The sequence below is a fragment of the Lepus europaeus genome, chromosome 1 (assembly GCF_033115175.1).
Source record: "Lepus europaeus isolate LE1 chromosome 1, mLepTim1.pri, whole genome shotgun sequence".
In the NCBI taxonomy this organism is placed as follows: domain Eukaryota; kingdom Metazoa; phylum Chordata; class Mammalia; order Lagomorpha; family Leporidae; genus Lepus; species Lepus europaeus.
This window is the reverse complement of record NC_084827.1, coordinates 15017064-15039624: the sequence shown is the minus strand read 5'-3', so window position 1 is coordinate 15039624 and position 22561 is coordinate 15017064. Positions and strand designations below refer to the sequence as shown.

Here is a 22561-nt window from a genome sequence, read left to right as displayed (position 1 = left end):
AATATTTTGTTGCTCCCACTAAATTGCTTTGCCCAAGTTTTGCTGCACTACTACAGCAAACCCAAACTTGACCAGTTGGTTTCCCCATTTATAGATGCTTTAGTTTCCTTTTGTTGTTAATAAGTAAACTGTGGGGTGATACCCTGAGGCCATATGATTTTCCTGTTCTCTACAAACTTCACTGATAGTTTCAGAATCCAATGATAAACCTTGTCTGAAACATCAGCTGACATTCTGTGTGAAAGAGCTTGTCTTCCACATCCATACCCCACCTGTGCATACCAGTGCATTTTCATCATCATCATCTTTTCCCTTTTAAATTTTTTATTGAAGTGTAATTTGGGTACAACAAAATATACAGATCTTAAGTGTTAGTTGAGTGTTTTGACAAGTTCAGATGCAGTGGAACCTACACCCTCATCAATATTTAGAATGCTTCATTATCCCCAGAAAGATTCCAATTGCTTCCCCCACTGGACACAATCACTTTATGATGCCTTTCAAATCTAAGATTAGTTTTACCTGATCTAGAATTTTTTATTAACAGCTCACGTTCTTGTGAACATCAGTACTTTATTGTTGACTTATACTCCATTATATAGACATACCATAATTTGTTCTTTTTTCCTGTTAATATACATTTGAGTTGTTTCTGGTTTTGATCCCTTGTAAACCAATTATATTAATATTCTTATAGATATTTTTGTCTTATGCTTTTAAAGTTACATAAAAGTGGATTGCTGAGTTATAAGTCAGCTATATATCTAACCTTATGAAATGGCCAATGAAATCCTCTTTATTCTTCATCCTTGTTAACATTTTGTTCTTTTTTTCTAAAGAGCTGCCATTCTTTTTAAAAAAAAAAAAAAGATTTCTTTATTTATCTGAAAGATAGAGTTAGAGAGAAGTAGAGGAAAGAGATTCTGCACTGGTTCACTCCCCAAATGGTGCAACAGCAGAGCTGAGCCAGGCCAGAGCAAGGAGCTTCTTCCAGGTCTCCCACATGAGTAGCAGGGGCCCAAGCACTTGGGCCGTCTTCTACTGCTTTCCCAGGCCATTAGCAGGGACTCAAAATGTCACCCATATGGGATTCTGGACCTGTGAGCAACAGTTTAACCAGCTGTGCCACAGCACCAGCACCCAACATTTTATTCTAGTCTCCGTTTTCTGAACGAGTTTATGTAACACTGTATTAGTTCCTGTCTTAAATGCTTGATAGAGTTCTGCAGTGAAGCCCTGTGGACATTCAGTGGTTTTCATTATTATTATGGCTTCAATTTCTTTAATAAATAGGATTACATAGATCTGTATTACTGTGTTCATTTTGTATTTTGTATATTTTATGGAATTTGTTCATTTAATCTAAGGTTTCCAAAGTTACTGACATAAAGTAACTTAAGGTATTCCTTTAATGTCTGTACAACCTGTAGTAGTGTCTCCTATTTTATGATAAAATTGGTAACATGTTCCTCACTTTTTTCTTGATCAGCTTATTTAGTCCAATAGTTGGCCAACTCTTTGTTTAAAAAAGACAAATAGTAAATATTTTATGCTTACAGGACTGTATGGTCCAACCCTTCTGTTGTGGAGTGAATGCATCTGTGGACTATATAAGAATGAACGAGAGTGGCTGTGTTTCAATAAACCTTCATCATGGACCAGTGTTCACCAACCTCTGATTGCCAGCACCTTTATAAACCCCAAATTTATCAATTTCTAAAATCTTTTCAAAGAATTAACTTTTGGTTTCACTTTTTTCTCTACTGTTAACTGTTCTTTATTTCTCTGTACTTGTCATTTTTAATTCTTGCATACTTTGGGTTTAGTTTGCCCTTTTACCCCTAGCTTATTTTTCTTTTTAAAAAAGGATTGTTTGTTTGTTTGTTTATAATGCAAAGTTTACAGAGGGAGAGAAGGACAGAGAGAGAACAGTCTTTCATCCACTGGTTCACTGGCCAGAGCTAGGCCAGGCCAAAGCCAGCAGCCAGGAGCTTCTTCCAGGTCTCCCACATGGGTGGCAGGGTTCCAAGCACTTGGGCCATCCTCCACTGCTCTCCCAGGCGCATTAGCATGGAGCTGGATAGGAAGTAGAGTGGTCAGGATGCAAACTGGTACTCATATGGGATGCTAGTGTTGCAGGCAGTTTCTTTACCTGCTACACCACAATGCTGGCCCCCTAGCTTCTTATGATGAAAACTGGGGTCCCGCAATTCAATCACTTTTTCTTTTCTAATGTTTCTAATTTAAACTTTTTATTGGTACATTTCTATCTAAGCAATACTTTAGCTGTGTACCACAAACATTATATGTTGTTTTCCTTATCATTCAATTTAAAATGCTTTCTCTTACCCTTGGTGACTTCTTTTATAAACCACAGAATATTTAGAAATGTGTTGCTTAAATTCTAAATATTCAGAAATTGTCCAGACCTTATTTTGTTATTGATTGATAATTTAACTTAAAAAGATTGATTTTATTTATTTGAAATGCAGAGTTACAGAGAAAGAGAGGTCTTGCATCTGCTGGTTCACTCCCCAAATGGCCACAAAGCCAGGGTTGGGCCAGGGCAAAACCAGGAGCCAGGAGTTTCTTCTGGGTCTCCCACATGGGTACAGTTGAGCTGTTCTGCTCTGCTTTCCTAGACACATTAGCAGAGAGCTAGATCTGAAGTGGAGCAGCCAGGATGCAAACCAGCACTGTATGAGATACTGGCACTGCAGGCAGCTTAACCTGCTATACCACAATGCCAGCCCCTGTAATCTAATTCTTTTGTGGTCAGGTACACACTTTCTAATGAATTCAGTTCTCTAAAATTGATTGCACTTGTTGTATAGTCCAGAATAAGGTCTGTCTTGATGACGCTTGTAGATGTAACTGGAATGAATGTATATTGTACTGTTATTCAGTTGTGTGTTCTATGGTTATCAGTTGGGAGATATACACACACATCTGTATTTATACACAGATATGTACACATACATATACACACTTTATATACCAGTATACACACACATGGATATCTTCACTGTATAGATAGAGGCACATATAAATATACCTAAACACATGCAGACACGTGTGTGTGTGTGTGTGTGAATATAGTCCAGATGATGCCACAAGACAGCAAGCATAGTAGCATTTATTACATTCTTTATACCAGGGATCAGGATGCCTGCTGTTCAACCTCTATTTAATTATCTTTGTCTAGTTTTATGGGTGGTCCATGGCAGGAGAGCTAATTCCATACCAATTTACTATATCAAAGCTAAAAAGTCATCATTACCTTTGCTTTCCTCAAATTGTCCTGGATATAGTCATGTGACTCTTCTTTTCTCTTTTGTTATGTCTGCAGTAATCTTTGATGATTTCTGGTACAGCAAGCACACCTTGTATAGTTTCTGCTCAAACCTGGAATCAACCTAGGTTCTCTAAGGAACCATGGTTTCTTTTACTGGAGACTGTTCCTTATACAGTAAGATCTGGGGTGTGGGCATTGAATTAGAGCAGTTGAGACATTGGTTAAGATGCCTACATCTCACACTGGAATGCCCAACTCTGATACCCAGCTTTGCCTCTTGACTATACATTCCTGCTGGTGCAGAGCCAGGGAGAAAATAGTGATGGCTCAAGTGTTTTGGCTCCTGCTGCTCACATGGGAGACTAGAACTGAGTACAGGCATTTGGGTTGATCCCATGTCTCAGCTATTGTGAATTGAGCTGCAAGAAACATGGGGGCACAAGTAACTCTTTCATATGCTGATTTCATTTTGTTTGGGTAAATTCCCAGGAGTGGGATGGCTGGGTCATATGGTAGATCTATTTTCAGATCTTTGAGTAATCTCCATACTTTCTTCCAGTACGGTTGTACTAGTTTACATTCCCATCAACAGTGGATTAGGGTACCTTTTTCCCTACATCCTCTCCAGCATATATCATGTTTTAATTTTCAGATGATAGCCATTCTAACAGTGGTAAGGTGAAACCTCGTTGTGGTTTTGATTTGCATTTCCCCAATGGCTAGTGAGCACTTGAATTTCATCCTTTGAAAACTGCCTGTTCATATGCTTTTCCTATTTCTTAAGAGGATTGTTTGTTTTATTTGATGTTGAGTTTCATGAGCTCTTTATAGATCCTGAATACTAATCCTTTATCAATTGCATAATTTGCAAATGTTTCCTTCTACTATCAGTTGCCCCTTCAGTTTGTCCAGTGTTTCCTTTTCAATGCAGAAGCTTCTTAGCTTGATGTAATCTCATTTATCTATTTTTGTCTTTATCACCTGTGCTTCTGGGGTCTTTTCCAAGAAGTGTTTACATATGCCAATGTCTTGCAGAGTTTCCCTGATGTTTTCCTCTAGTAATTTGATGGCACCAGCTTGTAGATTTAGATCTTTGATCCATTTTGTGTTGATTTTTATTTAAAGTGTAAGGTGGGGGCCTTGTTTCATACTTCTGCATGTGGAGATCCAATTTTCCCAGCTAAATTTGTTGAAGATAATCTGTTTTCTCCAGGGATTGATTTTATCTTGTTTGTCAAAAATCAGTGATTGTAGGTGCATGGATTAACTTCTGGAGTTTCTATTCTGTTACATTGGTCTACATGTCAATTTTTGTGCCAGTGCCAAGCTGTTTGATTATAATTGCCCTGCAATATCTTGAAGTTTGGTATTATGATACCTCTGGCTTTGTTTTTAAGATTGCTTTAGCTATTTGGGGTCTCATGTTTCATATGTATTTTAGCATCATTTTTTATAGATCTGAAAACAATGTCATTAGTATTTTGATTCAGATGGCATTGAATCTGTACATTGCTTTGGGTAATATGGACATTTTTATTATATTAATTCTCCCAATCCAAAAACATGGAAGATTCTTCCATTTTTCTGTCTTCTGTTTCTTTCTTTAATGTTTTGTGATTTTCAGCATAGAGATCTTTCACCTCCTTGGGTAAATGTATTCAGAGGTAACTACCTTTTTTTGTAGCTATTATGAATGGTACTGATCTTATAAATTCTTTCTCAGCCCTGGCAGTGTTTGTGTATGCAAAGACTATTGATTTTTGTGTGTTGACTTTATATCCTGCAACTTTACCAAACTCTCTTACGAGTTCCAGTAGTCTCTCAGTGAAGTCTATTTGTTCCCCTGTATACAGAACCATGTGTCATCTGCAAAGAAGTATAATTTGACTTCCTCATCTTTAATTTCTATCCCTTTAATTTGTTTTTCTTCCCTGATGGCTCTGGCTAAAACTTTCAGAACTACATTGAATAGCAATGGTGAAAGTGGGCATCCTTGTCTGGTTCTGGATCTCAGTGGAAATGCTTCCAATTTTCCCCATGCAATAGGATGCTGGCTGTTCGTCTCTCATATGTTGCCTTGTTTATGTTGAGGATTTTTCCTTCTATACCCAATTTGCTTAAGGTGATAATTATATGGTTTTATTCTTCAACCTGTTAATGTGATGTATCCTATTTTCTGATTTGCTTATGCTTAATCATCCTTACACAACAGGAATAAATCAAACCTGGCCTGGGTGAGTGATTTTTTTGATGTGTTGGTTTCAAATATTATTTTGAGGGATTTTGCATCCATGTTCATCAGGGATATTGTTCTATAGTTCTCTTCTTTGTTCTCTCTTTTTCTGGTTTTGGAATGAAGATGATGCTGACCTCACAGGAAGAATTTGGGAAGATTCCCTTCCTTTTAATTGTTCTGATAGTTTGAGAAGAACTGGAATTAATTCTTCTTTAAAAGTCTGGTAGAATTCAGTAGTGAAGCCATCTTGGGTTTGGCTTTATTGGGAGGGTCTTTATTACTGATTCAGTCTCCATCTTGGTTATTGGTCTATTTAGGTTTCTGTGTCATCATGACTCAATTTTTGTAGATTGCATGTTCCAGAAATCCATCTATTTCTTGTAGATTTTCCAATCTGTTGGCATAAAGCTGTTTGTAGTAATTCCTGGTGATTACTTTTATTTCTGTGGTATCTGTTATTGCATCTCCTTTTTTATCTTTGATTTTATTGATTTGGATCATGTTCTTATTTTTTCTTTTTTGGTTAGTTGGGCCAATGGTGTATCAATTTTGTTTATTTTTTCAAAAAAACAGCTCTTCATTTTACTTTTGTATCAAATTTTGTTTTGATTATTACATAATTTTAATTATTTCTTTCCTCCTACTAGTTTGGGGTTTGATTTGTTCTTGTTTTTCTAGGTCCTTGAGATGCATTGATACATCATTTATTTGATGTATTTCCAATTTCTTGATGTAGACACTGATTGCTATCAACTTCTCTCTTAACACTGCTTTTGCTGTATCTCATAAGTTGTGGTTTGTTGTGTTGTCATCTTCATTCTTTTCTGGGAATTTTTGCACTTCCCTTTGGATTTCTTCTGTGACCCATGGTTCATTCAGGCGCATGTTGTGTGTGTGCATATTTCCTGGAATTTCTCAGGTTGTTAATTTCCAGCTTTATTTTCCTGTAGTCAGAAAAGATGCATGGCATGTTTTCTTTTCTTTAGTTTCTTTCTTTCTTTTTTTGGAATTTGCTGAAACTAGCTTTATGGGCTAGCATATGGTCTGTCCTAGAGAAAGTTCCATGCACTGATGAAAAGAATGTGTATTCTGCAAGCATGGGATGACATGTTCTGTAGATATCCGTTAGCTCCATTGCGTCCATAGTGTAGATAACCTCTGTTGTTTCTTTGTTGATTTTCTGTCTAATTGATCTGTCCACTGATGACAGTAGGGTGTTGAAGTCCTCCGTTATTGTTGTATTGGAGTCTGCGTCTCCCTTTAGATCCACTAACATTTGTTTTAAATAGCCAGGCACCCTGGGACACATACATTTCCTGCAGCACAGTCACAGAGTCCACTCTGAGCCCCGTGACCCTGCCCCGTCCGTGGAGAAAGCAGAAGTGATTCCAGAGCCAGCTGCCTGGGAGTCCTCTGCCTTGGCAGTTGGAGCCCTGAAGCCTGTGATAGAGTTGGGGGATGGGAACGCCTCATAGTCCTAAGTGGGTGCTCAGCCCCCTCCCAGCCCTCCAGGCCAGACTCAAGTCAGAGGAGAAGGCAGGATTTATCTCTCTGATAAAATCCCCTAGTTGTGCGTGATTGATACTTTCACCCTGCTGGTCACCAGGCGCCCTTGTCAGGGGACAGGGAGAAGGAAATGTGCTTTCCTTTGAAGGGTTTGGGTGGGCAGCCTGCCCCCCTCGCTAGTGCTCTAGGCTGGACTCAGAGTCCGTGTGTTCTGCAGGGTTCTCCCTCAGGCAGGGTCACCAGTGACTGCTCTCTCCTCGCTCTCAGGAGTCGGCGTCTGCTCCAGCCCCCCGCTGCGGGAACCACAGGTGTCGTCCCCACTCACTGCCACGTATGTTCGCTGTGCATGCTGCTCCATGGCATCTCTCTTCTTTCTGTAGAATTTCCACTGCGGACGTCTCTCCAGCTGCTCCCCGGGAACGCACTTCCTCTGCTTGTCTGCTGCTCCCTTCCCCTGGTCACAGTCAGCTCGCCTTTTCCCTATGCAGCCATCTTGGAACCTCTGTGCACCCTCCTCCTGGTTGTCATTACTTCTATTCCTTTTTACGACACACACGCACACACACACACACACACACCCCTCTACGTATTGCGTATTCATGCAAATACACAGTGTTTATGTATACGGTTGGGGGCAGCAGAGGAGAGTTGGCAGGCAAATAGTGGATATCATTCTCCATTCTCTCTTCTCCATTTATGGAAACAACAAGGATTCCAAAATTTCCAAGATGCAACCGCACTAGGCACACTCAGTTTTCTCTCTTCTCTGTGTTAAGCAATTTGTCTGAATCATTAACAACCTCCCACCTGCTGGAGCGTGGCTTAGGAACATGACTTTGAAAAGGGAATCACTGGAGGAGATACGTATTGTAGGGTTTTCTGCCATTTCAGTAACGGTGCCCTCACATCTCTCATAGTTCCTTTCTCTTAATAAAAACTCTGAGCATGTTTTTCTGAGCCCAGTATTATGGTGGACCTATCCCTCACTGGCCCTCCATTAAAAAATAATAATATAAAACGAAGACCAGGTGGGCAGCTCAGTACACAGAGGGTCAGGCCCCTTGTAGAAAGGCTCCGCATCGTAGCCTAGCCCAGCCCACGAAGCAGGTTGGCTATCCGCTCACCGCTGACGTGCGACCCAGGAGAAGTGACACGTCCACCCTCCTCCCTCGCCACTTCTCTTGTGTGTTCATCCACTCATTCTTTTCTTGAGTCCTCCTGTGTTGAAATTTAAGAGTTTTGTGTCTGTCTCTGTTTGTACATAAGCTCTTGAACATTTGGACGTTGTTAACCTATCCAAGACTGGAACAAATACTATTTCCCCATGGGCAGCTTCAGACTCACTGAAGTGCTGTGCAGTGGCGCACGAATCAAGCAAGCTGGTTCTGGAAAGAAGGAAGCCGCCTCCTGTTAGGAAGGAGCTCTCCTCTGAGATCTCTCAGATCCGCGTTGCCTCCCCTCCAGTACTGCCTGACAGCTCAGTGTTCAACAAAGTCCAATGCCCAGCTACGAAGCAATTTTTATATGACTTTGAGAGGGCCTGTTTGAATCCCTGAGCAAAGGGAAATGCTAAACCGACTGCACCTTGTGAGACAGCCTGGCTTCTGGCCCTGATCAGTGAACGAAAAAGAGAAGTTCTGTTTCCATTTGTGCCACAATGTGCAGGATGCACACTTCTTCCTCTGTGTGCCTCAGTTTCTCTATAAAATGCCTGAGAAACTTTTACCTTCTCTGGAGATCCAATCAGGAGGCACAGCCATGGCAGGCAGAACTCAGAATTCAATATATCGGTAGCAGTCTCATTTCTAAGCTGAAGTGTTGTATGGCCTATGAATGATATTATAAATATCCAATATGATATAGATGTTATAAATATCCTTTGCAGAAAAAAAGGTTCCCCATCCCTATAAAAAGACAACCCAATTTTAAAAATGAACAAAGGATTGGGTTAAACATTTCACCAAAGACGATATATAGATAGTTTTAAAACATGAAAAGACCATTAGCCATCAGAGAAGTGCAAATCAGAACCACAATGAGATTCTATTTAATACCCACCAGTATGATCATAATTTTAAAAGACAGAAAGCAAATGTTGGCAAGGATATGGAGAAATCAGGACCCTCATATAACACCAGTGGCAATGTAAAGTGGTATTATGGAAAGCTATTATGGAAGGCAGTCTGGCATTTCCTCAAAATGTTAATAATCAGGTCATCACAGAACCAGCCATTCCACTCTGAGGTATATATGACTATACCCCAACATAATGGAACTTAAATCTACACAAAACTTGTGCACAAATGTTCGACAGCAGCATTGTCATAATAATCAAAAAGTAGAAACAACTCAAGTGCCCATCAATTGATGAACAGATACATGTGGTATATCCATACAATGGAATGTTATTTGGTATTAAAAGAAAGTGCTGCTACATGCTTGAACACTAGTGAACTTGCAAAGCTGCCAAGTGAAGAGAAATTAGTCACAATAGATCACATATTACTTACTTTATAAGTAAACAGATGTCATGTTTGAATATTTGGCATCTGTAGAAACGGAAAGTAAGTTAGGGTTCTGGGACATGGGTAAGAGCAGAGTCTAATAGATACTGTGTTTCTTCTTAGGATGATGGAGACTGTCCACAAGTAATTGTCATGATCAGACAGCTCTGACTAATATAAATATTGGACCTTATTTATTTATTTGAGAGAGACAACATTTCCACCCACTGATTCGTTCCCCAAAAACCTATAATACCCAAAGCCAGGAGTCAGAAACTTATTCCAGGTTTCCCATGTTGGCAGCAGGAAATCAGCTCTTTGAGCCATCATCCTGCTTCCCAGAGCTGCGTTAGCAGGAAGCTGGAGTCAGGAGCCAGAGCCGCCAATCAAATCCAAGCACCTGATTTGGGATGCCGGCATCTTAACTACTAGGCTACATACCCACCCCAATCCGTGCATGTAAGTGGGTGAAGTTTATGGTATATGGGTTATATCTTAATAGAGCTGCCTAAACCTTACCCCTGACCAATTGAATCAGAATTTCTGCAGGTGGAGTTTGACCCAGGTATTTTGTTTAAGCCTCCTTGGTTAAGCTTGTTATATATTTGGTATAGCCAGGATGCAAATCACTGTAAACTGATTGCAAAGAGATCTTTCAGAGCCAGAACATGATAAATCCCCAAGTCTCGTGTTCTGCACCTGTCCCAGTGAACAAGCTGATTTAAAGGCACGAGGGAAATGATGTTCATGGTTAAGTTCTCTGACTGTCTCCCCTGAGTGAGCAGATGCCCAGAAACCCAAATTTCCCTTCAACCAAGAACAAATGAAAGAGTAACTGAATGTTGTTCCAAGTCCTGAGCGAAACCCAAGAGAAGAGGAGTGGCTGGTATTTTCCCACCTGCAACTTGATTGTCAGAACACACCAGGGGCCTTGCTCCTTCCTTCCCAGGCTGCCCTTGCGTGTGTGGGGTTGCTCAGCCCCATCTGTGAGTGAGGAGCATTGCAGGTATTTCAGTGGCAGAAGTGATATGGGCCTGTATCAGAAGAAATGGCAGAGAAAGCAAATAGAAAAACCATAATTACATGAAGAAACAGGCTACTGAAGAGGAACCATTACTTATTTTTTATATATATTTTATTTATTTATTTGAGAGAGTTAGGGACAGAGAGAGGTAGAGACAGAGAGAGAGGGCTTCCATCTGCTGGTTCACTCCCCAAATGACTGCAATGGCCAGAGCTGGGCTGATCTGAAGCCAGGAGCGAGGAGCTTCTTCTGGGTCTCCCACGTGAGTACAGGGGCCCAAGGACTTGGGCCATCTTCTTACTGCTTTCCTAGGCCATAGCAGAGAGCTGGATCAGAAGTGGAGCAGCCGGGACTCGAACCGGCACCCATATGGGATGCCGGCACCACAGGCAGAGGCTTAGCCTGCTACACCATAGCACCGGCCCCACCATTACTTATTAAATATAGATACACTCAATTATAGTGGGTCATGAAATACATGTGTGTGAAAACCATTGAGGACAGACTTAGGGAAGGGTTCTTCCAAGTTCCAGGAGGAAAAAAAAGATAGTATTGTAATCAAGATACCTGGACAATTTTATTACTCCCTATTTATGAGGGTTTGGCTAAGATTGCTTTAGGAGAGCGGTTTTCAGAAGCCTGATTAAAAAAAAAACCCATTGGAATGATACTGCCCCCATTATTTTTGACACCGACAAATTAGACAGATTTTGAAAGGGCTGAAGATTGAGTGGTTGTAAAAAGCAGAGGTGCTAAATGGAAATGTCCCTGTCACATCGCATACGAATCAGTCAGTATTGTTGGGAATCCAGACAAGTGACCTGACCTTTTAAAATCCTTCCTCAGCTGAAGGGCTGCCATGTAATGGCTGAGTGATGTTCCGTGGGTCACCCTACCATGTCCCAGTGTCTCTACCTGTACAACAGAACTAATTAGCCCCTGCGCAAAAGAACCCAATCAGTTCCCACCAGCATTGACTATAACCAAACATCGTTATGAGGTTTTGCATAAATGAACATCTGACATGGAAATCGGGAGCCATGTCCAGTGTAGGGGGCAGCTGGGATGAGGGGCAATGCTTACGTAGATTAACGAGGAGCTGAGTGCCAAGGACTTGAAGGTGTCAGAATCCTGCAGGGGCAGGGGGGAGAGTGTGTCACACAGAAGGAAGGGTGGGTTGTGGCAGGAGCCTGGAGCCGGAGCCAGGGGAAGTTCAGCGCTTTGCTGCATTTCTGGAGACACCACCCAGCCAGGCAGGGAAGGGCCAGTGCCAGGCCACTCTTTGCCCTGCTGTTTCCCACCAGGGCCTTGTCTTGTGGGGACCCAGCTGGGAGCCTGGAGAACAGGTGCCTGGGCCAGGTGCCTCCCCCACAATGTGAGCACAGCTGGGAAGAACTGAGGCATGGATTCAAGAGGTTACCCCTGGTGTTACTCTGTGTCCATTCTAACCCTCCTACACCTAGCTTAGAAGTTATCTAAGCTTCTGCTTATGACAAGATAGTGTTCAACACCTAAAGACATTCTCCTCCCTGCCCAGCAGGGGGGAGCCACAGTCTCACCATTCACAGTTTTCACCCCAAATCCGGGATCTCCACAGTGCCCTTTCATGTCAGACACAGTTCCTCCATGCAGTGACCTCCAAGCTAGCCTGCAATGTCAGTCAGTCCTGGTGCTCCCATATATGGTAAGGAAAATGCTACGTCATAGCCAGTAGGATGGCTGTTATTAAAAAAAAAAAAAATGGAACATAGCAAATGTTGGCAAGGATGTGGAGAAATCGGGACCCTTGTTTTGTGCTGGTGGGAATTGGGAATGTAAAATAGGGCAGCCACTGTAGAAGGCAATTTGCCTGTTCCCCAAAAAGTGAAACACGGATTTATGTGACCCACTATTTCCACTCCTAGATGTATACCCAAAAGAACCGGAAGCAGATCTTCTAATGGAAGCTTGTATGTTAATGTTCGTAGTGGTATTATTCGCCCACACCAAAAGGCAAAAATAACCTCAATGTCCATCAGCAAGTGAATGGATAAGCAAAATGTGGTGTGCACATACAATGGAATATTACTCAGCCAAAAAATAAGAAATTCTAATATATACTATGGCAAGGGTGAATGTCCAAAACATTATGCTAAGTGAAATAAGCCAGACACAAAAGGACATATATTGTCTGATTCCCCAAATAAAATCTCTAAAATAGGTCAACTCGTGGACACAAAAGAGAATGGTGGATGCCAGGGCCTGAGAGGAAGAGGGACAGGGAACTTAGTTTAATGGGCCCAGAATTAGTTTGGATGATGGAAAAGTTGGGACTCAATATGATATATTTTATTACAATGTATATTTGGCCACAATAAGAGAAATAGATGAAAAGTGTAAAACAGGCCGGTGCCGCGGCTCACTAGGCTAATCCTCCGCCTTGCGGCGCCGGCACACCAGGTTCTAGTCCCAGTCGGGGCACCGATCCTGTCCCGGTTGCCCCTCTTCCAGGCCAGCTCTCTGCTGTGGCCAGGGAGTGCAGTGGAGGATGGCCCAAGTGCTTGGGCCCTGCACCCCATGGGAGACCAGGAGAAGCCCCTGGCTCCTGCCATCGGATCAGCGCGGTGCGCCAGCCGCAGTGCGCCTACCGCGGTGGCCATTGGAGGGTGAACCAACGGCAAAAAGGAAGACCTTTCTCTCTGTCTCTCTCTCACTGTCCACTCTGCCTGTCAAAAATAAAAATAAAAATAAAAAAAGAAAAGTGTAAAACAGAATCCCACTGGTTAACACATGCATTAAAAGGCGAGGCTGCTGCTCTCCCCATTTCTGCAACTGGTCTCGAGGCCACAGGTGCTACTTAGCACTTTCTTCGCCACCGCCATCCCTGGAGCTCTTGTCCTCTTCCTGCACCTCGGCTGGTCAGAAGTCTTCACCTATGTTTACCAAGGCTTTGCTTCTTAAAGAGCCAGGTTCCTGGTGGCCCTGGCTTTATTTGGGTGCTGTGGTTTTCCTATCATTTTACTGTGGACATGGAAGAGCTAAGAGGGCTCCCAGTGACTCCAGCATCGTCCAGCCTGCTCCTATCACATAGCAGCAACTTACTTTCTCGTTGGCAAACCACATCACTCATTCCAGGCACTGGTAAAGGACAGGGCTTCAAAGCGGCCCGATGACGACCTCTCCTTCCAATGCAGTGCACTCATCGTTGTGTCTTCCAGTGGTAGAACTCTCTCCTGGGTACCTCTAGCCCTGTTTGCCCAGAGTTGCAGGGACAGGAGCAAGAGTTCCGTGAGTAGTTTTACTGATTGAGTCTTTGGCTCTCACACTCACATTTTCTTGATTATTGGGAGAAGGGGGGGAGGGGGAGGATGTTGATTTCTGGGACGTGGTATTCCAGCACTCCAGGCTTGTACATGCTGCCGTCCAATGGGGACCATAGCCCAGTTCTGCGCAGGTCATTTAACCCTTCTGTCATCCAGCTCCTCCAGGGCCATCAGTGTCCAGCAAGAGGGTAATTCCTGGAGTGTGGCCCATGCCTCACTTCTTTTACTGTGAAAGAAAGCTCTTGGTTAGAAACATGGTTGAACGGGACACCATGATTTTGATTAAGTCCTTGAGTAAGTCGGCCAACAGTGGTGCTGGCAGAACTATTTGAGATGAGGGAGGCAGTTTGACACCCAGAGTGTCTGTTACACTGTGGGTGTGACACCGCTCCCCAGAGGGGCAGGTGCTTTGCCCCCTTAGCCAGTGCTCACCCTTCCCCTGTGGAATTCTGACACTTCAGGCAGCTGTCCTAGGCTCTTGGGCTCAACAGTAGGAAGCAGTGGTAGAAAGCTTGGGGGAGGGGTCAGGGAGAGAGGAATGGGTCTGAGTCTATGCGTCAAGGGCAAGATAGAGCACAGATCTGCAAATCAATAACTTTGAAACCATTCATAATGTTTATTTCACAACTGCCTGAACAACATGCTACTAATGCAGAGTTCTTTGCCTTTCTCTCAGCAGATAACAGAATTATTTAAAAAGCTAAATGGAGACAATTTCATACATCTTTGGCAAGATTCTCAAAAATGAATTCTTGTCAGATAGACTTCTTTAAAGATTATAATTATGTGGTAAAACTAAGTGAAACAGGTTTAACAGTCTTGGCAAAATGCTCTTAGATAAAGTCTTGTCAGAATGAGCTCTTTAAAGATTTTGACTGTGTGGCAAAAATTAAGCTTTGCAGGTGTAACTCCTTCTTCAGTCTCACAGGCTGCCATGTGAGCGTGTTGGCCAGCCGGCTCTGCGGGTGACTCCCCCTGCAGGGCTCAGCACCTAAAGCATGCACTCTTTGCATTTGATTTCTGTTCCTGGCTGTGTCAAATCGTCTTTGAGCAAACACTGAGCACCTGTGATGTCTATTACTTTACATTCTCAACATAATGATTTTTCTGTTGCCCATGCCGTGTCTTCATTAAATAATACATTTTCTTAATAAGAGGAAGAATATGTAAAACTCCAGACCTAGCAGCAGGAAATAATACTGATCCAGATGCTGGGTGGGAGTCCCCCAGCAGTGCAGTCCTTGGCCGCTGGAGCCGCCAAGTCCAGGGCAGTCTGCAAGCCCACCAGCCACCACCTCCCAGTTTGGCTCAAATCCCTGTGATGCCCATGGCCTGCACTTTTCCATGCTGGAATTCTGATGGGCCAGTTTGAAGCTTTTCTCATTTGTGGTGGGATTTTCAATTTTTCTTTTAGTTGAAAACCTTACATGTTTCTTAGGAAAAAAAAAAATGTGAACTGCATAGAAAAAAAAGCACAAAGCACGATCTAATCACAGAGTTGGACATCTTGGGATTAGATATCCAATATTTTCTTCATTTCATATGCATAATTCTTATGAATACCATATAGTACAGTTTATAACACTTTATTTTACTCAACTGTATATCACGGTTGAAAATAACCTATACCAAGCATTTGTCTATGGTGTCAAATTTTCTACTATAGAATTTCCAGACTCCATATTTTTGCGTAGTGTGGATATACCATAATTTATTTAATAAATCAGAGGGTTTAACAAAGATTTATAGTCGAGCAGTAAGGCCATCCCTTTAATGCTATTACAATATATAAAACTTCACCAAGCTCTTTGACACACATAAATCCTCGAAGGGATGATTTTGTGTGTGTGTGCGATGCTTCTGGCTGTCAATCAGTTCTCCTCCATGTCATGGTTCCTGCACTCCTTCCAGGTTGTTAGGGGGTGATTATGGATTCTGTCAAATGAGATGTCTACTATGTATTCAACGGGAGGCAGTTTGTATTTTTCTGCATCTATTCTCTCCCATCTGAGGAAGTTAAGCGAATCTCAGCGAGCCGACGGGAAACCGGGTAGACATCTAGCCCCGAAGTGCACCACAGACATGCCCGAGGCCCAGAGATCCCCTGATGGAGGATTAGTCTTCTACACAGACACATTTGTCTTGATTGTCACATTCCGCCCACGGGTACACCTACATGCATAAAAATGGCTCCAAGCCTGGCTTTCAGAGCTGTGTGCCTCCCCTGTTGCTTTTCAACCACCCAGCTCAGAGGCATTTTTTTGTGTGTGGCTGTTATATCTTTCAAAAATGATTAAGGGGCTGGAAGAATTGATATATAAGGGCAGATTAAGAAAACTAAATATTTACAACTTGACTGAGTGACAGCCCAGGGAATGATATTCTTACTGTCTTCTGGGCTCACATCATAGAGCAGACATCGCTCTGCTTTTCCCAGGAACTGGATTTTAGGAATCTCTAAATTCAGAGAAAAGTTTTCCAAGGATGACATCACTTATGTGAATGAGATAATGGTGTTGGGTAGAAATTGCATTTAGCAGCTAGTAACAAGAATTTGAAATAGCAGTAGCTTAAATAAAAAGCATGTCACTTTCTCTCCTGTGACAGGAAGCCCGGAGGCATATTTTGGGGGGCTGCACAGCAGCTCCAGGAAGTCATCCGGGTGCTGGTTACCTCCTCTCTTTCGGCTCCGTGATCCCCAGCATTGACTTCCATGTAGAGAGCTCCTACAGAGTTAGTTGCTGTGGCCACATCCCAAAGAGTGGGAAGGCTGGGGAGGACTGACATTGCTGGAGAGACTTTTCTTTTCTTTTTTTTTTTTTTGACAGGCAGAGTGGACAGTGAGAGAGACAGAGAGAAAGGTCTTCCTTTTTGCCGTTGGTTCACCCTCCAATGGCCGCCGCGGTAGGCGCGCTGGCACCGCGCTGATCCGATGGCAGGAGCCAGGTGCTTCTCCTGGTCTCCCATGGGGTGCAGGGCCCAAGCTCTTGGGCCATCCTCCAGTGCACTCCCTGGCCACAGCAGAGAGCTGGCCTGGAAGAGGGGCAACTGGGACAGAATCCGGTGCCCCGACTGGGACTAGAACCCGGTGTGCCGGCGCTGCAAGGTGGAGGATTAGCCTCCACTAAAGTCACTAGACTTTTCTTATGATGCTATCTTTCAGTCTTAGTTTATGCATCCTATTGGCTACCACATCTGCATGACACAATGAAATTTTGTGGGTTTTTTTAATTATTATTTTTTGTTTTATTTTTAAATTGGACATAGTGATGACTCAAACTATCAGTTTCTTTTTTTAACCAAAAAAACATGGACAGTAGGTGCTTGGTAGGCAGCGAGTGCTTTCTGTCACAGTAATTTGTTTCTTGAGATTCTGACCGATCTACATTGAGAGACCAGTGATTTATGTGTGGTGTTCCAAGGTTCCATGTATTAACTAGCCTTGAGATCCAAGTAATTTCCTCCCACTCACTCTTACCCATTTAAATGTATTCGTTGTCACATACCTTGGGTTGATGCTAAACAAAGCAGCCATCTCAAGAGACCTAAGAATAATATTAGGTTCTTCCAAGTTCCATGCAATGCGTTAAGCACGTCAAGGCATCTCCTGAATGTTTTACTTCAGGATGCTCCAAGAGGGAGCCAGATGAAGTACGGTTCACCGTGAGTGGTTGGTAGTTGAGGCTGGGAGACGGACACATGGGCATCTGTTATACTTCGCTATGTTGGCAATTATTGAAACTTTCTCAAGCAAAAGCTTTCTAAACCACCTAATGACTCCTTACACTGCTTCCTGTGGGGCTGCTACCCCTAGGCAGCAGCGCCCAGGGAAGCTAAGGGCCTCACCCAGCCCTTGCTGTTTGAGGAAATCCTCTCAGGGAAGCAACCTGAGCATCACCAGAACACCAGTTGGAAAGGCAGGACCGGGGGCCCGAGCCCCCCAGGTCAGGTTCGAGTGCTGTACTCTTCATCGGCCCTGCAGCTGTCACTCACCCAGATCACCCCATCACTGTGGCTGCTGAGATGCGGTTAATGCTGAGTCACTCCTTAGGAGCATAAACATTTTGAGTAAGCACTTAATTCCCAAAAGTCGTTTCTGCCCACGATGAACAGCAGCCCTCATGCCAGGTGCTAAATGCCTGTGCGTCCAGTACGCATCTCTGACTGTATTTCGGCTGTTATTAATCATTGCTTACTTGGAAGTTAGTTTGGCTCATTCTGCTTAAATAAAGCCCTCCGCTCCGCTCACGTCAGGTGTTTGCAGTCCGAAAAGCCTTGGGACTTGAGGAAAACCCTCCAGGGGCCTGAGCCATCCAGCCTCCTCTGGAGTCCGCTTCGCTTGCCCTCTGCGGGTAACGTCCCTGAAAAGACAAGATTTTTTTTTTTCTCCCTCACATCCGCAGGCGTCTTTTCTCATGTTAGCTTTCTCTCTTTGTGAAACAGAGAGCTGTGGAAAGTAGACAACTTGAGCCGCAACTTCGCCACCCACGTGCTTCATAGGCCAGTTACCTCTCTGGGGTTCTGTTTCTTCACCCCCTTAGAGGCCGTGCCATTCGCCTCCAGGGTCCCTTCCAGCCCCATCCTTTGTTACCCCATGGAACTTGATTTTTCAACCCCAAAGGACATTTTGAAGACACTGGGCGCTCTCTGAATCTCGCCTAATTATGTTCTTCGAGGTAGTAGAAAGATCGCAACGTTGATTTTTATTGGTCTCTTTTTCCAAATGATGACTGTCTTAATTCTTATTTCTAGTTTGCCTCAGATCCTTCCTAGAATAAGAAAATGAATAAAAGAGTGAAGTTAGTCGCGCATCTCAGCTAGAATCTCCCTTAAGCAGCCTGGATCCTCTTTGCTCTTTAAGATTTTTATTTGTTTATTTGAAAGTCAGAGTTACAGAGAGAGAGGAGAGAGAGAGAGGAGGGGGGTATCTTTTCTTTTTTTCTTCTTTTTTTTTCCAAACCAGCTCCACCTAGGCATCTTGATCCTGGGAGGCTTCGGGTGCCTCACCCATCCCAGCTGCCTCACAGCCAGGCTCAAAGTCAGTGAGGACTGCAGAATTTTCCCTTCTTTACAATCTCTGGTTCACACATGTACACAAGAGTCACTGGCCGAATGTTGTTCTCTCCCTACCACTACCATCAGTACTGTTGAGATGGTGTCTTTTTTTATTTTTTAAACTTTTATTTAATGAATATAAATTTCCAGAGTACAGCTTATGGATTACAATGGCTTCCCCCCCCCCATAACTTCCCTCCCACCCGCAACCCTCCCCTTTCCCGCTCCCTCTCCCCTTCCATTCACATCAAGATTCATTTTCAATTCTCTTTATATACAGAAGATCAGTTTAGTATATATGAAGTAAAGATTTCAACAGTTTGCCCCCACATAGCAACACAAAGTGAAAAATACTATTTGAGTACTAGTTATAGCATTAAATCACAATGTACAGCACATTAAGGGCAGAGATCCTACATGATTTTTTTTAAAAAATTGATTAATTTGAGAGAGGTATCTTTTATCTGCTCATTCACTCCCCACTTGGCAGCAATGGCCAGGGCTGACCATGCTGAAACCAGGAGCCAGGAGCTTCATCCGGGTCCCCTATATGGGTAGCGGGGGCCCAAATACTTGGGCCATCACCTGCTGCTTTTCCAAAGCCACTAGCAGGCAGATAGATCAGAAGTGGAGCAGCCAGGACATGAACCGGCGCCCATATGAGATGCTGGTGTCTCAGGGGGCATCATTATCCTCTCTACCATAACACCAGCTCCTGCTTTTAGATATCTAAAATAGTTTTAGCAGGCATATTAACTGGGTTGTTCTATTTTTTCTATAATAATCTTCAAGCCGAGTACATATTTAAAACCCTAAGACATTTATCAACCTCCATTGCTGGAGCAGAGGCAAGGGAAATACCTAGCAGGGAGCAGCGCAGAAGCTGACCCAGGGACTGCCACCACCTAAGGCATTACTAGTTTCTGTCAGAGATACAACCATTGCAGTCACTTCTTTCTTCTTCTAAGAATTCTGTTCCATGTTCAGATAACTGTAAGAAGGCTTATGAGCATTTCCTCCCGAAGTTAAACCTGGGGAAAAGCGTGCTATATATAAAGTAGTGCCTGTGACAGTGCGGGGCTCATCATGCCTTAAACAGTGTTGCACACCCAGCCTTTTCCCTGTGACTGTAAGCATGTTTCTGATCTCTCTCTCTCAGGGCAGCCTTTGGCAAGGAGTCTGAAGTTCTCATTGGGAACCTGGGTGATAAACTTATCCCTGCGCAGGACATCCTCCGTGACGTCAGCGACCTCAAAGGCTTGGCCAACATGCACGAAAGCCTGGAATGGTTGGCAGGCCGAACCAAGTCCGCCTTCTCCAACCTTTCTACGTCCCAGAGTAAGTATCCAGGAGACAGCTGTTGCGCAGACGACCGGGGAACCAGGCTGAGAGCCTACAGCTGTCACTGCGTGCAGGCGTGTAGGGACCCGTGGCAGATTGTCACAGCACGCGTGTGTGTTGCCCCTCCTACCTTGTGCTTCCGGGAAAGAACCTGATCTCATTTTCCTTGTGTAGGGGTGGAAACTCCAGGAGAGGTCTATGCTAACACAGCTTTATTTTAAACCTTAGAAAACCTGCCTTTGCGTTGGATTGAAGCACTGTGTCTCAGGGCAGAAAGCAACATAGTCTGTCTTCTTTCTCCCAGGGGAGAAACTGAGAGCTAGGGCTGAAGGCATAGCTGATGTTTTCGCTGTAACTTGATGTAAAGCTAATAAAGAGTGTCTAAAAGAAGAATAGAAATGACTCAGGTGCCAGAAAACAGAGACAGTGGAGACAAGAGTTCTGAAGAGATGGTTTCTGGGTAACAATTATGAATTCCAAGGAGATTAGGGAATAGGGTATGAAATGGGAATGGGAAATACTTTTTTCTGCCAAGGATCGATGACTCATAGAAAAGCAATTTGAAAACTTCAGGGTACATAAACTTTTATAACTCTAAGGTAAATACTTTTTTCAAAGCGTTACCTCAGAAGTATGTTTAAGGCAGTAAGAATAGAGGCAAAGAGGGAAAAATGAAAGACTAAAGCAGGAATAAAGGAAAGGCAGTTTTGAATAGCTGAGTGGGAAGATGAAAACTAGATAGAAAAAAAAAAAAAGCAAAATCATGGCTGGAAGAAAGAAGCAAAACCAGCCCTGCATTTAATATTAAGGTGATCATCAGAAAGAAAATGCTTCTACTATTTGCACTGTGCACTTGAGTGTGAGTTACAGTCACCCCCGCGTATCTGATGTGGGAGTGTCTCCAGGGCCCCTCCCCTGAGACACCGAGAGCTGCCCAAGTCCCCCCACTATGGAATGGTGTAGATCTTATGTAACCCACACACATGCTTCAGTTGACGTTCAGTCGTCTCTGGATTGCTTACGTACCCAATGCTGGGTAAATGCTATATGAGCAGTTGTTACACTGTATGGCTTAGGGGGAAATGGCAAGAAACAAGAAATCTCCACATGTTCAGTGCAGGCACAGCTTCTTGGTTCTGAACACTCCGTAGTTTTGATCCACAGGTGGTTGAAAAGGATGAGCGGGTGCATTTGTAGGGAGTGTCCCTTGAGAAGTTACTCCTTGATCAGCCGTGTTTCCAACCTAGAGATGGACGAAGCGTGAATTAAATTCACCCAGAGCCAGAGCCTGCAGAGTCCCTTGAATGCTCACCACATGTACAGGCTTGTGATGGCCACCTACCCAGCCCCAGGGAGGCGGGAAGGCAGGGCAACAGTGGGCCTCCGAGGGAGACCACATAATCTGTTTATCAATCTAATCAAAGAATACCTCTTGTTGTAAACACTTTTACCTGATGATAAAAGTATCCATATTTAGTCTCAGAAATCTATGGAAGATGTATCCACCTATCACGTATGTCTTGGGCACGGCCTGCATTTGAGCAGGCTCTGCATCGGGAGGTATCCAGTTAGGCTTTTACAGTCCCATCATGTCAGACAATTCCATTACAGGCAGCAGTTTAAGTTATCCATTTTATCCCCTAGACCTACTGCATTCCCTTCCTAAACACGCATGTGCACACTTACACACACACACAAACACACACACATACAAACACACACAACTCATTTTCTCTTTACTAACTGCAAAACACTACACAGCTCTGAAAAGGGACCCATGTCTGTTCTCCTGGTTTCCTCTGACTCTTGGAAATACAGGGCTCCTTAGGTAGGTCTGTGAGCAGTGTTTGCCAGAGGCCCTGGCACTTAGAAAAGCCGTCAGTGTCTAATATTTAATAATCTCATCTCTTCTTTGTAATGGCACAGTATTTCGGGTTTCTATCCTGTCCACCCCGAAAGAGCTCCACAAGGCAAGGCCGTGCCTAACCTGCAGAGCGAGCCACTGGGGATTCGCACTGCTGAGCTGGCATCGACCGTTCCGAGGGAGAAGGTGCGCTCTGAGTCACACCGAGCTTTGTGGTCGCACAGTTTAGCTGTTGTGTCCCTGTCACTGAGTCGAGGGGACGCCTGAGCCATAGCTTTAATCAGGTCCACTCTTTGGCAATGATCTCTTCTGCCACACCCGTTAGCACTCGATCACATGTGCTCCGCCCCATTTTATAACTTGTGCCCTCTCGGTTCCTTTTGGGGTGATCATTCCACCCAGTGAGGGATTTAAGTGCACAGCCCAGGTGAGCC

General features: G+C 43.6%; 1 protein-coding gene across 2 annotated transcripts in view; it reads left to right on the top strand.

Annotated features, from left to right (window-relative positions):
* Positions 1-22561, top strand: part of EXOC4 (exocyst complex component 4) — an 862020-nt gene that overhangs the window by 717088 nt on the left and 122371 nt on the right. For both annotated transcript variants that reach the window (XM_062198862.1, XM_062198781.1), the window contains exon 14: positions 20082-20260. In XM_062198862.1, the coding sequence (XP_062054846.1) occupies positions 20082-20260 (179 nt within the window). The remainder of the gene's footprint in view (positions 1-20081; positions 20261-22561) is intronic.